This window comes from Lycorma delicatula, chromosome 3 (assembly GCF_047948215.1).
Source record: "Lycorma delicatula isolate Av1 chromosome 3, ASM4794821v1, whole genome shotgun sequence".
Taxonomy (NCBI): domain Eukaryota; kingdom Metazoa; phylum Arthropoda; class Insecta; order Hemiptera; family Fulgoridae; genus Lycorma; species Lycorma delicatula.
The window spans coordinates 142,650,441-142,667,356 of record NC_134457.1 but is presented as its reverse complement, the minus strand read 5'-3'; the positions used below and the strand labels follow the sequence as shown (position 1 = coordinate 142,667,356).

Genomic DNA, 16,916 nt, shown 5'->3' with positions numbered 1-16,916 from the left:
TAAACTTGATTACGACAAATTCCTCCGCTGCAGTGAGTCTGAACCATATTATACTAACAAATTTATAGAATGAGCAAATAAAGAAATTTATTATAGCAAAAAAAAAAAAAATAATAAATTAGTTTAAAGTTAAAGTTAAGTTAATATGTTAAATTAATACGTTTATTAATGATAGGATTCTACAAACCAGAGATTATTACAAGAGTTCATGAACACTGCTTTCTTTTTTGTATATATATATTGTCTCTTGAAGTAATTATGCATCCACTGTTACATCTACCAATAATGTGAAAAAGGCTTTGCTGGTTATTCATAAAAATCGGTTCAGACGTTACAGTATTATTGTATAGCCCCCTCAACATTTATATACGCGTACACACATTCATATTAAATTATATACTGCAAAATATATCCTCCAATGGCAGATGTGTAGAAAGGAGTTTCATTCATAAAATAAATATGCTTATAAATAATTGGCAGCATTTTTTATTTGCATTCATTTGAGTGAAAAAAACTTGAGGATGTGTTTAATTTTTAATTTTTCATGCGTAAAATGCTTTTACATAGCTACGGGCGTATACAATTAAGTTGTTTGGTAAACAAATTTAGATGATAAGCTAACAAACTTTTCGAATTTTTAAATGAATTATGTATTTTAATTTATTAATCGCTTTAAATGTATCAACTATTTATTTTCTTTTAATATGACAGTAAAGAATTATGTTAAACTCGTAATGTAAAGAAATTTTATAAAAACCTATTCAATCCTAGTATTCAGTTTGACCTAAATTATATGTATTTCATCAATTTAAAAGTTAGAAATATAAATTTCAGTTTTTCTCAATTATATGAATTTCAGTTAAATAGGATTTTTACCATCGATTAATTCTCTTTATTAATAATCTGTTAACATGTACTTTATGAGTTAAAAAGAAAAACTTTCATTGAAAACAGGTAACATTTTAGCGCTGTCGATTTTGTTTTTTTTTGTGGAAATTGATTTTCTGAGATAAATATCTTTTTAAACCTTAAATCGATATGATAAAGTTGATTAAATAATCATTCCCATTTTCTATAGATATAAAACCAATCCAAGTCACGTTATCAAAGTCGCATTGTTTTACACTCGTTATCGAAGTCAATCATGTACGTCTTATTGTTTTGTTACTGTTTTTGTGCTCTTCCTTTCAAAATAATACGAAAATGGGTCACTAACCAATAACTAAGAAAATTTTTTGTAACAAAAATAATTTTGACTGCCATTCATTTAAAGAAGGCAAATTAAATTATACAATTAAATTAAAATAGCCAAAACAATGTAAACAGCCAGAAATTTTAAGCATAGAAATGTAGATTTATTCAGAAAATATTCGGAAACCTCTTATTCAGTCAGTATTTACCAATTATGGTGTTTTCATGAAAAGTTTTCCAAATGTAACCAATAATCATTAAATGACTTCATGAAACTGTAGACCAAGCTGCAAACCAGTTAGTCCAGTAGCAATAACATATTTTTAAGAAATAATGATTTTGAAGTAGTAATATTTCAATTTCGTTGATTGAAGTGGTTGTGAAGCGTGGGTAGTTTAACCTGTTGGCATGTGCAAAAACTATGAAACTTATTCTCTTGCTTGTTTATTAATCTTAAAGCAGACCAGATTCTTAAAAGAATTATTCATAAACAATAAAATTTTGAAAAAAAAATTCGGATTATGGGATACTGTTAAAAGGCCAATCAATTTTTGTTAACTGAGGCTCCTAGTGGATACAAGATGTTTCTCAGCAAGAAGGCTTGAAAATCTTCTACTTCTATATTATTTTTTTAAATTTTTCCTAAAGGTAGGAAAAGTAGTTCCATTATAGATATTGAATAATTTTTTTTGTTGTAAATTTAGGGAACTTTGGGATAAAGGTGTATGTGGTGAAAGAGGGACTGAACCTCTTTTTTAGTAGGTTTTTCTTTTTTTTAATAAAAAGTATTTTGAAAAAAATTGATTATCGCAATATTTATATTTAGTAGAAGGGATTAATGCAGGCATAATTCGAGCCATAACTTTAATCCTGTAGAATCATGCTGTAAAGTTTTGTAAATATATATTTAACGGTGTTATCATAATCCTATTTTATTTATTTCCTTTCCATCATTACTCTTAACTATATTAGCTTGAAGAGTACCAAACGGGATGAATTTCGGAATTTTCGGTTAAAATCTGAAATTGCTTTATAGCTTTTGACACATGGAATGCGTTACAATCTAAAATAGTGTTAGAAATTTTCATATCAGCTCCACAGTTCTTTAATACTACACCGAACAAACAAATTCATTGTCTTTGTGCTATTATGTAAATATTAGTAAAATCTGTTATTTATTTTTAAAAAACGGTAATAAAATGCAGCAAGAAAATCAAAAAGCTATTAGTTAAATAGTTTAATTAACTAATTAACCAACATTCTACCAAAGATATTGGTAATTTAATTGAATTGCAAGTTCAGAAAAAAGTTTTTAGTAGAGAATGTGTTTCATGAATATGTGGGTAATACAATGGAAATTGTGGTAAAGTTCTCGAATTTTTTTTATAAGTTTTCTAAAAAGATAAATTCTGTGTTTTGTCGATTAAAAAATAACATTTAATTGTGTTCAACTCAGCAACGTGATTACAATTATAAAAATAAAAACATTGTACAAGTTATAAAACATAAATGTTAAAATTAACGTGCTTATAATAGGAAAATGCTTACAACAAATTGTAAAAACAATCTCTAAATCCTAATTCATGGAAATTAGAGTACAGTATTTAGCATATGTAAGCATTATTATTGGAATGTGTTACTGAAAATATGTTAATTCTAAGAATTGTTAGTATGTTGAAGCCATTGTCTTTTGTACAGTAATTATTCAGTCAATTATTAAGTCTCTTGGTAACACTCCCTTCGTTATAATGGATATGTAACGAAACGTCTCCTTGTTAGCATGTTGTTTATAACTTATTGGAAGAAATATTCAATAATAATTAATATTTATATCTATAATAATTACATAACAATGTATATCTATTTTTGGTAAAATTTATGAACGTAATAAATTAAAAATTCTTTTTAAAAAAGAATCGGCGCTAAGGATAGACTTAACTTGGATTTATCAATCCATTTATATTTTATTAAACTTGGATGGTTCTGTAATGATGAAACTTTCAAATCGTGAATCTGTATGACAATTTCAATCGACAGTCAACGAAATTAAAGTTATGACAATATTATTAAGACACCGAGATGCTGCAAACCAATAATAGATAATAGAATTTTTCCAAGTGCCGCAGTTTAGCTATTATATGTATTTCACAAGATCTGGACAGTAAAAAGGAGAAGGAAAAGTAATTTATAAAATCTAAAAAAATACTGAGGTATTTTAAACATTTGGTGTGGAATAAGTAATACTTAGATAAATAGATGAAACTAAGCATTTGTAAATTCGTAAGAAACTATTATTGAATTATCCAGTTGTAGGACGTAAAAAAATCACCTAAGAGTAGGAAACAAATTGAAATCACTGAAATGAAGTTTAACACATTTAACAGGAGAACTTCGTGGGATGGACAGGAATGATTATACAACAAAAACTGAAAAGTAATTATAAGAGTCAGTAAGGTTAGAAATGAAAACAAGTCAATGAGACTAGAGCACTAACAGCAATTCAGTATTTGATTATAGATAGAAAATAGGAGATAGATTGTACAAGAAAGGCTACACAGCATTTCTTGGACATACGAGAAAGTTATATAAAACAGTATAAATCCTATAAAAAATAGAATACAGGTACAGATAAAATCCGTGATTTTAAAATTAAAGTGTTTTTATAATTGTTGTAAAACAAACTAATAATAATAAAGTTACATTCATGAGAATTTTTTTTTTCATGCCCATAAATAAATAAATTTAATGTTTCATCCCGATAGAATAAGTTCTCTCTAGTGACTACTAGAAAGAATTGGAGAGCAAAAACCATAGTTAACTTAGTGATTAATTTAGTTAATCTAGTGATTACTAGATTGTTAGAGAGTAATCTAGTGATTACTAGTAAGAAATTTTACTTGACCTTCCTAAGTAAATCTATTAAAATATTTAATCAACGAAATAATTTAATTTTTGCTTTTATTAAACCCATAACAAAATAAAGGGAAAGAATTAATTGTTCACTTATTGAATGATTTAATCAAATAGAGCAGGCTTATATTCAGTATAATATTTGACTAGAAGTATAATAATATTTGCTTATTCTAAAAAAATACTTCCAGAAAAAGAAATAAAAAATTAAAGCTGGTTTACATTCAAAAATGAATGTGAATCGTATTCATTAGTTACATATTACATGTAAAATATGAAAAATTGTATTTGCAGTAGAGTACGTTTCTATTGTTGAGTTAGCAGTTTAAAATGTTTAATTAGTCAGGTGAAGGCTTAGGAACACAAAATGTTTATACGTGTTTTGTAATTAGGTTACATTATAATGTTACGATATAAGTTATTTTATGCGTATTCTTATTCTGTTAAATGTGAAAGTAAAAGTTACTTGCAACAAGTACGAGGGACGTAAGCATTTCATAGGGAACGGAAGTGGTATGAGAGATGAATTTTTGGTATTATAGTGTAGAACGAGGGAAGAGAGGTTATGTTCTAACAGTAGCTGCAAGAGATGTTTGTCTTGAGGAACGCTCTGGGAAGGGTTTGCCGTTTAATTAGGTGGCAACAGCCTGTTTGTTCTTGCTAGAATTTCGCCCCTCAAAACGTTTACTTAGGTCCCCGTTTAAATATATGCAGTACCCAACCGTTACCCCCTCACCAACAATTTTCTGACGAACATAGTCACCTCCACTCTCTTATCCAGAGACAGACACATTCCCCCTTTCTCTTCGCCTAATAAAGAATTCTCTATCTAAAAATAAAATTTCAGTTGCCTTGGGTCAACATACTGAAATTCAAAGCAAACCCTTCGACCTGCATCAAACCTAATTTTGCATTAAGTATAAACTTATAATTTTTAGGGTATTCTTCATACCATTTGAATTTAAAAATAACAAATTTATTATAACAGATAAATAATAAAAATGAAATTTCCACAGATATCCATTCAAATACAAACAATCGATTTAAGTTTACCAAGAAATTATTAACATCTAAAAATATTTTTACGTGAATTCATCAAAATTTGTTGAGTTTTAATGTACGAATATTTTTTTTATTTTTATTTCTTAAGTCGCTTCATCGAGTACGCTTGGATTGTAAATTTTTCAGATCTTACCGGAAATTAAACCAGGGCCTTCACTGATAGCAAATCACTTTACTGACATGTAAAATGAAGTGGTATAACTTTATTACTTATTTGAGATAGTAAAATTAAGTACATTTATCTTATTTACCTAATTAAATTTCTCGTTTAATTTTCTGAATCCGTTACAAATATCTAAATTTAAATAACTTATAACAATTTTGTTTAATTAAAATAAAAACAAAGTAGCACATATCTCAATACTGCGAAATTAATTCATGTAGTGCATAAATTACTATACAAAAATCCTTTGTAGGATGAGTTAACACTTGCAACAAACTATATTCTTATTCAAGTACAAATTTTTAATGCCGACATTTGCAACCTCGTCATTTGCGAATGGATTGCTAGATTAAAATTATTCTTACACAAAAGTGAGTGCGACCACTTTACTACATGTTATCCGAAGAACGTAAAGGAAATTATATACGGCCAATAATTTTTTAATATTACTCATTGTTAGTATCAGTTTGAAAAAAAATACTGAGAATGAGTAGCTAGATGCCTTTTTTAAAAAAATCAGAAATCCATACCTTGTAATGCTAATAAAATTTGATTAATATCAAAATTTAGCATCTAAAATTTCACCGGACTCTAATGGCCGGTTCCTTAATAAACATCGTAGAAACGAAAATTCAGTATTTCTTTCATTGTAATTATCTATTTTTATTAGGAATTTTCGTATGATTCCAAATATCACATAACTGTTAGCCTTAATTAAAAGTTCACTGCACAAAAACTATCGTTTTATTTTCTGTAAAATTGGATCAATTTTAAACAGTTAATTAAATTAAAATTGAAGATAAATTACAACTAAATTGATTAATTAATTTTATATTCTAAAAGTTTCGAGATGAAAAATAGAGGAGTCGTAGACAGCTGCATTCCTAATGTTTGGAGAGTGTACCATTATCATTCACTACAGGCGCAATATTGAGGAGCCGGTAGTTAAAAAGAAACTTGCCGGTTTATCCTCGAAGTTCTCGTTTTCCCTATTAGAATATACATAATAGCCATCTAACAATTATTTTTGCTAATTCTGCTGTACGATTATATTGCTTTTTTCACTTGATAAAGTTTCATGTTATTGCACAAAACTTAATCAGTTTATAAAAATGTCAGCAATTTTTTTTAAATGATAATATATGATATTATATTATCGTATATATTTCTGTGAAAAAAAATCTCGTACTCCCTGAATCCCGTCTTATTATTATTTCTTCAATTTCACAAATACCCTTTGTTAATAAAATGTGTTTCAAATAAAGCCAAAACCCCGTGTGGCTTATAGTATTTTGTGGTTAATATTTTTCATAGTTACACGACTTTAAATATAGGTACTTCATAAGATTACTTAAAAAAAAGGTTTATTTATCTTTCCGCAGTTTTATTCAAAGATATTAAATCTAATTTAAATCTGTTGAGATAATTTCAAAATTGAACACTGAAATCATTTATAAATTCTGTAAAAAGGGATGATTTCTGTATCAATTTTACTTTTTACAAGCTCTTAATACAGTTTATTTTGTACTTTTAAATAAATTTAAAAAAAAAACACAAATAGGGTTTTACGGAATATTTTTAGGATTTTATGTATCTAATTAAAAACTTTTTTTTTCTTTTGAATATAAGATTAAATTTTATAAGAAATTTCTAATAACGTAAAATAAGTACTAACACTTTATGGAATTTCATTTCAAGATTTAATCTAACTCTATTTTAATAACTTTCACTCAAAATTCTATATAATCATGATTCAGAGATTTACGAATCAAGATTTAATTTAACAAAACATATTTAATCATTTCTTAAGTAACAATATGTTGTACCTTACAATTTGTATAGTCATAGTAAATGGAACTTTCTTGAAAACTTTTAAAAGTAATTTAATGACTGGTTGTTTATTTCGAAACCCCACAATTGAAGACATTTTGTAGATACTTTTTTGACTCGGCTACTGGAAGGGATCCGGGAACGGCATAGCCGGACTTGGTTTCTCTCTCTGGTGTCTTGAGGCAGGCAAGAGGCAAGACCGAGTCCCGGTTACTGTGATGAGGCCCGGGAACGGCATAGCCGGGTTCGGTTACCTTGCTTCAGTAATTTGAGGCAGGCGAATGAGGTGAATAAAAGATCCGCCCCCTAGGTTGTGTATTTCTTGAATGCCTATCTGACCTAGGGAAGCAGAAGAAAAAAAAATACTTCTATGTGTATGAATGTAAATATTCGTACAACAGCTATTTAAAAAAAAAAAAAAAAATGTGTAATAATCTCTTTTTACTGACTGACTGTTTTGGAAAGAACACCTTCCACTTAAGATGAATATCCTTTGCATAATATTTCTAAAATTGCAGCCGGTAATGTGAAAGACTTTAATTTAGAATTTTTTTTATCAGTAACTTTTTAGACTTATTTGCGGATTCAAAAAATGTATGCATAAACTTAAATATTAATTTGTTGATGTTTAATAAATTATTTTAGAGAAATTTGACTTTGAAATTTTGCGAAATAATGGTGGTGTCTTATCATGCAAAAGATTTTTAGACTGGTTGATTAATTTTATTATTTAGTAGAATACTCGGCTTTACCTGGTGGTTAGTAGGTCATGTGATACAATTATCTCATGTGTATACCACCATAATAGTCGCCTGTATAGAGGTAGAAACGATTTTATTATTCCTACAGAAACGAATGTTATAATAGTTATTTATATATTTAAAAAACTGCTTGAGGTTTAAGACTATCAAATATAATTTTTTCTAATAAAAATAATTTTATAATGAACAAGAAAGACTATTTCGTTAGAATTAAAAACAGCTTCCCAAAAAATTTTATCAACTTTTATTTTGTCAACTTTATTTTGCATTTAAGATTTTTGTAAAATTAATTATGAGCAACTATAAAAAAACTGTACCACAAAACAAGGAAAACCTGCTTTGAAATTTCAAGAAACACTTTTCTAAACCAAATCCTTTATATTTTTTATGTTTATTATGATTATATTCTTGTCTGTTTCTTTTTAAATATGGACTTCCCTTCCATCATTTTCTTATCTTATGACCGTTATCTGATACCAATTTTCAATTTAATTTATAAATTAACACAATATAACATCAATGTATGTATTTAAAAATAAAAAATAAAGAGAGATCGACTATAATTTGGGTTATTGTCCAAATCGGGTTTCTTTTGTAAGGCCTTAAAACCATAGATTGTTCAATATCAAACGGCCAATTTATAGTCTGTATTTTTACGAAGCAGCTGAAGTAGTAAAATATATGAAACAAAAAATATATACTGTATATGAAGTTTTCGACTTGAAATACGTACTTTTAGTAAACTATGTTTGTATTGTTAAAGTAGCAAACAAACAAGTGTTCTAGGTAAAAAATTTCAGGAAAAAGGGGGTTAAATTGGAAGAAAAAGAACAAAGAAAAGTCTATCCACCGTTCGTGTGTGAGAATATAGAGTTGCAAACAGGGTGATGTATGGACGTTAGCCAACAATTTGACTTCTTACAGTCTCTCAGGACATCAAGTTACTACTGCTGGTACTTTCTCCATCTTTATCTTCTTTTTCTCTTTCGCATGATTCTTTTCATCCTTTTTAAAAGAGCCATGGGATTTTTTATACGTCAATTACAACTGAAATATTCCTTCCTTTGCGTATAACTTAAATGTTAAAACTTTTCTTCTTGGGAATTATAGTTTCGACATATATCTGCAAAAAGGATCAAGAAAACTAATTAGCTGTTTTTAATTGTGCATACTTCGTCAGGAGTTTTGCATAATGTCATTAAACTAATAATTCAATTTAAAAACGTTTCTTTTTCAAGGATTAAACTACTGCATCATTTTAATATTGTTGTGTGAAAATATGATACAAATATTTTAGTACATAAGATAATTTTTTTTTTCATTCGTATATCTTGAGGTGCTATGAATTGACAATGTTAAAAATTTGTATGTTTTGTTCTATATTTTTAATAGAAATTATTATTAATTACGAATGATTCTGATTTTTTTGAGAAAATTTTTCGTATTTTAAATATAATTTACTATCAAATACAAAATTGATCTATTCATTAATGGTATAATTCAACATAATTAAAAATATAAATAAATTTTTAATATATTTTAAAGTTTTTTATTTTACATATTCCTGTAATCCTTCAAAAAGAATCAAATTCTGCACTTATTTCAGTTACTCATACGTTTGACCAATCTAAATTTTGTAATATACTAAAAAATCTGATGTGGATACCACATGACTTCCTTTTACGCCTGTTACATTACATACACACGTTTTTTCAGCACTTTATTTAAACTTATTTCATTCGAAAGCGAAATAATTCTTTAATAAACTAGACAATAACACAATTGCTAAAATGTTAGTTTTTATTAACAACAAACATTTTTACAGTTATTAATTCAACAATCATAACTGAAATATTAGGATAGAGTAAAAGTGCATTTATTATTCTTCAGATAAATATAAGTCTTATATCTAGTACAATGTTTCTTAAATAATTATAATGTAACCAGCAACAAAATAAAAACAAAAACGATTAATCAGATGTTTTACCAAATCTGATGCGGACATCACATGTCTTACTTGTACACCTATTAAATTTATTTTAAATGAAAAGTACATAAAATTTTATTTTATGTACGTTTTTTCCCGTTCTTGGGAAAGTTAATTCTATGAACAAATATTTATACTTCATTAACAATGAAAACATTAATTTCTCCATCCGTTGTATTTGTGATGAATACTTAACTTATTTTTTATAAAATAAATATAACCATTAAAACTAAAATATTTTACGCCTCTTCTAATTCTTTACTCCAGTAAGGCATAGAAATTTTGGGTCTTGACCTTAACAGACCCACCGGGTTGGTCTAGTGGTGAACGCGTCTTCCCAAATCAGCTGATTTGGAAGTGGAGAGCCCCAGCATTCAAGTCCTAGTAAAGCCAGTTATTTTTACACGGATTTGAATACTAGATCGTGGATACCGGTGTTCTTTGGTGGTTGGGTTTCAATTAACCACACATCTCAGGAATAGTCGAACTGAGAATGTACAAGACTACACTTCATTCACACTCATACATATCATCCTCATTCATCCTCTGAAGAATTATTAAACAGAATTAAACAGAAAAAGAAAGAAAGGGTCTTGACCTTGACAAGCTCTTCTAAAGATTATATCATAAGAGCTAGCTGTTCTTGGCTGAGCTGTTCTTGGCTGATCACGCCGTTAACCCGAGCAAAACCTTTATTTCCGTGTACGAAGTAAAGGAAGTATTGTGATTGCAAAAAATTTCGGTTTTCAGATTTCAACAGAAATATCCATTTTGATCATCCCTGAATCCATTTTGACTAGTTTCGGCGTGATGTCTCTACGTGCGTACGTACGTACGTATGTACTTATCTCGCATAACTCAAAAACTATTAGCCGTAGGATGTTGAAATTTTGGATTTAGGGTTGTTGCAAAATTTAGTTGTGCACCTCCCCTTTTGATTGCAATTGACAGAAACAAAAGTGTCCAAAAAATCCGAAAATCCAAAAAAAATTGGTTTTTTTTCTTTTTTTAACTGCAATAAGTCTTCATTGAAAGCTTTTCAACGATATATCATAAGTGGTTCGTATTTTCATTGGTTCCAAAATTATAGCCAAATAAAATCTTAATTAATGAAATATTTGGATCCTGCAAGCACAACGGTTCGAATCAAACTTCATCTCATTTTTTTTAACGTTTTTTAAATATGTTGAGTTATTTACCTCTTTTTTTGATTGACTTGTTATATAGCCTTTAGCTCATTATGGCAACCCACCGGGTTGGTCTAGTGATGAACTCGTCATCGCAGATCAGCTAACTTCGAAATCAAGAGTTCTAAGGTTAAAATGCTAGTAAAGGCAGTTACATTTATACGGATTTGAATACTAGATCGTGGATACCGGTGTTCTTTGGTGGTTGGGTTTCAATTAACCACACATCTCAGGAATGGTCGACCTAAGACTATACAGGACTACATTTCATTTCCATCCATATATGTCATTCATTCTCTGAAAAATACCTTACACAGTAGTTCTGGAGGCCAAACAGAAAAAAGAGCTCATTTTGACTAATAAAGATCATAAATTTCTCTGCTTCTGGTACTTATTTCAAAAGAATAGTATTTAGGATTTTCCCTATTATCCAAGCCGATAACTAATATAAACTCTCAAATTGGTTGCATCGTGAGACGTTCATTATTTTATTAAAGAAATATTTCAGTCAACGCATAGTAATTTAGAAATTTGGAGGTTCATTGTTTTTTGAAAAAATAATTTTAAAAAATTAGATTTTGAATAATGAATGCATTTTTTTCCGTTGTTTAATCAATGTAAAAATTGACAGATAACAGAGTACATTTTCAAATTCATTTGTTTTTTCTGTTAAAAATATATATATATATATATATATATATATATACTTTTCTTTAAATCCGAAATTTATTTTTATAAGAAAATGAACTATATCGAACAAAATATAAGCTAATAAAATAATTATTTTAGTTTCATATTAAAGTAAAATTATTTTGTATTAGTCACTACGTAAGATATGCGTTTCAGTATTAGTAAACGTAGTAGCACTAAGGAAAGAAACTAAATAACCCCCACCGTTTTTATGTTCATTTAAATTAAACCTTTTTTTAGGAGTACTGGATATTCAGGGTTGTTATAAAAGCCTTACTAAGCTATTCATGAAAAATTGAATTGCATAAAATATGGGAGTCGCTTCGGAAAGGGGTTGTAGTTGTTTTGTTTGACTAAGTAATAATTTATTTCCATTGAATATTATATCGCCTTAACTTTCTTAGTCGGTTTTTGTTTTGTGCAGGTGGATTGAAACTAGCAGGCAACCCATGGGAGTGTGAATGCGGTCTGGTGTGGGCGGGCCACTGGTTGAGACGATGGTTGAGAGAACCGCAGCAGATACAACTTGCTTCTCTGGAGGCGGGGCGACGTCTTGTGGAAGAAGTGAGGGAAGCAACATGTCGAGATCCTCATACAAGATCTCGTAGACCGTTGTTACATTTGACTCCAGAAGATCTTCGCTGCCAAGCGTCAGCGTTAAGTTCAGCGGCTGCAGCCGCTTCTTGCACTCTGTTAAGATTTTGTATCGTTCTCGCGATGTTACCTCACATCTGGTGACAAAGACTTATTTAAAGTGACAGTAAAGACGATTTAAAGACTATAAATTCGTCCACAAAAACATTTTTCTACGATAAAATAATAAATAAATATACTGTAGTCCGTCGTTTTATTACATATCCAGTAAAGTTTCTTTTATATTATCGATAAAAGAATCAACGAATGACCAATAAAGTTTCTTTTATTATAACATTAATATCTATAACCACAACTTATCCATTACAACAGCACAATTATTACAGCTAAAAGTGCAATTTTTATGTTCAGAGCTGAAGTTAGGTCCGATTAAGAAATGAGAAAATGATGCACACGTCCCGTTTCATTTTACTTTTTCACATTTTAATTGTTAAACTGAATTAAATGTGTTGCACATACTAGCACAAAATAAATGTAAAAGTATTAGATAGTGTGCTTATTTTATTGTTTTTTTAAAAATATGAAATATTTTTTAATTACAGCTCTACATCAGCAGTGGTTTTCATACTTTTACGATGTTCCTTAACCAAACTATTGTGATAGAATAATTATTCAATATATGAAAAAATATATATTTCTCTATTAAATTAATATGTGTTAATGCCGTAAAAAAAATGATTGTAGGACTGTTATTTTGCATATTAATTTTTTGCGGTATTTTAATTATTAAAATCTATTACTAGTGCATGTGTAATACGATGTATGATTTTACTAACAACAGATACTTTTAAAACAGAAAGATTAAAATTTGGATAAAATTAATTACGGTATTATCTCAAAATGAAATTATTAAAATAGTACGTAAAGCTTCTCCTACTATCCCGCTTATGTTTTAAGTGAACATCAATTTAAACATTAAGTTTCCTTCTTCAGATATTTATATTTTTTTAAATTCTTCTAGTGAATTTTATTTTTTTAAATTCTAAACACTGGAAGCATAAGAAATTTTTACCTATTTAAATAGCACTTTCAAACTTTTTCTAACTTGGAATTCCTAAATCAATTGGGATTAATTTCTTAAATATGTAGGACCCTGAATGAATATTTTTTTATTTAATTATCATATTTAAATTTATAATAAAGTACAACAAAAATAGTTTTTTTTTTTTAAAGAAAAGAAAAAATTCATAACTGCAGAAAGGTGGATTTGCCCAGTTTCCCTAGAAACAAAAATAATTAAAAAATATTTTTTTTCAAACTATAATCGTATTAAATTAAGATCCATTTTTTAATTACCCCGAATTAAATAATATTTTCAATTACCTTATGTTTTTCAAAAATATATCTAAATTAAGTATCACTCAGTTTTCAATGTGGATTTCTAGAAGATCGATGGATCTCAAGGTGGGACCTACTACAACAAAGAATAAAAAAAAAATATTTTGAATCATAGTTAAAATTAGACTCTTATTTTCAATTTTTGATTTTTTATAACGATCATTTTATTTTTACAGAGTAGACAAGACAGTGTTCGATAAAAATTCTTAAGAAAAAAGCCGCAAGATACAAAACCGATTTTATTTCTATTTCTTTTACATTTTGCTTACATACATCGATGTACAATGACCTAAAAATAGTTAATATTAGGAATTTATACCAAAATTATAAATAGTTGACTTGTGTATATATTGGTTATGGATGGCGTATTTCTAACTGTGCAGCCACTGTATATATATATATATATATATATATATATAATAAAATGTTCATTCATTAGTAGACATAACAAGTTTCATTTTGTTATTGACTAATCTGAATGTGAAGAAAAAGTTTTAATTAAATATATTCTAACCTCAATGAAGCTTTATTGGATGTAGACAGAATTTTAATTTTTTTTTTGTTTCTGTATTTTTTTAATTTCAGACCGATATTTAAATTCAACGATATTCTTATTGTAAATATTATGAAAAATAGAAAAAAAGCATATAAATAAAGCACTGAATCACTGTACATAAAACATTCTGTTATCTTATTCTGCTGGTATGTGAATGGAATAATAAGAGCTTCTAAATTAACATAAGCAAAGGTAAGGTTAATCTAAATTATATGTTTTTTTTTTTTTTTACATTGTATCATATCAAAAATTGTAATTTCATTTCCCTGCTTTATTATTTCACGTATATAATCTTTAAGGAAAAATTGGCAATGAATTTTTTCTTAAAAAAAAAACTTTCGTTGAATGATGTGTATTATTTATCATTATTAAATGTTAAGAAATCCTTCATTATTTAAATATGTTTTTGTACAATAATTGAAATTACTTTTTTTTTAATTAGTTTGTCAGTTAAATAGGCTAAAAGTGAGAAATGTTGATTTATATTTAATTAATATAATTTGTGCTGTAGCAGTTTTAATTTACTTAACGTCAGAATCAGAAGTAAAAATGTTATGCTTGACGGGATGTTTTCCGTAGCCTACTTAATTCTGTTCAGTTAAATGTTTTTTTTCTTCCTTTTTCCAAATGGTTAAAGTACTAATACTTGTTAAAATCTCACGCATTTTAAGAATTATAATTATTTGATGAAAAAATTAACACGGAATTTTTTATTGTTTTTATATTTCTATTTATAAAATTGTAATAATTGTAATAGATATAAGACTGCCCCAACGTATAGGTAATTGTAAATTTATGATAAATTAATAATTTTAGATAATCTTTTATTTTAGAAAACTTAACAAGTTTACTTCAAAGTATGACATGTCACTCACTTTATGTTTATTTATTACATCTATTTCTTTTTTTATTCAATAAATAGGTATTAATCTTAATATATCAATGTCCTGTTTTTAGTTATGGATTATCAAAAAAAGAAACTAATTTTTTTATTGTAAAGAAAATATTATACTCGTACATTAAAATCTTGCATGAAGAATTACGTATTCGTCTTGTTAAAACATGTAAAAATAGTATTCATTGATTGACATAGGTCCTACATCCCACAATCGCGTGCGTGCATGTGTTGTGTGTGTATTTGTAATATATATATATATATATATATATATATATATATATATATATATGATCATATCGTAAATATAAGAAAATTGTAGTTTTTTGTTCCCAGATCGAATTTCTTAAACCACAAAACCAAATGAAAATGTAATTTTTATCACCATTTGTTTTAAATCATGCATCCAAATTAATCGTCAAATATTTTTTCTCCCTGCCACCGGAACCAGACCCCCAATTAAGCATGAACACGGTTCCGAGAGGTGCCTTTGCCTCCAGTCGCCAGGCGAGGGAAACGCAAGGTCCGGCTATGCCGTTCCCGGCCTCCATCACCCAGCAACCGGGACTCGGTCCTTTGTGCTTCGCCTCTAACGGGGACACCCCCGGAGGGACAGCCCTGCCGGGACTCAGTCTTTTAGCTTGGGGCTCGAGAGTCCCCGCACTTCATCACCACCGTCCACCCGTGCAAGCACGGGCAAACGGCAGCTCCGTACGGAGCCGTCCCTCGCCCCCTCCCTTCCAGATATTTGCACTATTCCCGACAAAAACCCTGTCACAGTGTTGAAGTCCACTGAACTGTGTAACATCATTCCAACGATGGTCCTCACCTCGAGATGCCCAGCAATACAGTCGCGGCGTTCCTCGTCCCACCGCGGGCACTGGAATATCACGTGTTCCAACAGGAGTGTTTAATTTCCAACAATAGGATCAGAAGGGGGTCTGTCAAATATCTTGGAATTATAATATCTCACAAAATATTGTCAACTAAATTTAAGCTTAGAATTTTCTTATTTTCATTTTTCGAACTAAATAATGTCATTAATTAAACCCCAATGACCAAAACACAAAATAAAGCTCTATTTTAAATCAAGTTCCATCAGCTCTAAGATCAACTGATTAGCGATGTTCTATTTGCTTAAACAGTTCTTAGAATCGATAGATTAGAAAAAAATATAATGAATACTTTTATCATAATAAAAGTCTTTTTGATCAAATTCTTTGATGTAGATTATAATAAATTTTATTATTCCGATAATAAAATTTATTATCAATTGACTCAAAATTGAATCAATATGACAAAATTATATACTATTTAATCATTAAAATTGTTTTACCGGTGTGAAATGATCGCGAAAGTAAAAAGGAATTATGGAAAATGATAAATGTTCTGCAAAATAACTTGATTTTTGCTAATTAGTTTATAGCCGTGTAGCTGTTCCAGAAATTGTTTTTTGATGCTATTTTGGATCTCAAATAAAATCCAGTAATTCGCAGTTCCTGTGGCATCGTTTATGTAATTGCAGGAACAGTAGGGTGTACTTTTGGTTTTTGGGTTTGATTAAAAGCGCAGTATCACTTTTAGCTTGAAACCATGAAAGGCCAGCAATCAGACCTATAAGTAGGTTTGTACATTTTTTTTAAATTGTACAATACATTAAACAATTAAATGAAATTATTAAATAACCTAGGT

The 16,916-nt window shown here is 28.5% G+C and overlaps 1 protein-coding gene across 1 annotated transcript in view; it reads left to right on the top strand.

Annotated features, from left to right (window-relative positions):
• Positions 1-15,498, top strand: part of LOC142322066 (chaoptin) — a 250,593-nt gene extending 235,095 nt beyond the window's left edge. The window contains exon 7 of the mRNA XM_075360711.1: positions 12,206-15,498. Coding sequence (XP_075216826.1) covers positions 12,206-12,519 — 314 coding nt within the window. The 3' untranslated portion in view covers positions 12,520-15,498. The remainder of the gene's footprint in view (positions 1-12,205) is intronic.
• The last annotated feature ends 1,418 nt before the right edge of the window (positions 15,499-16,916 follow it).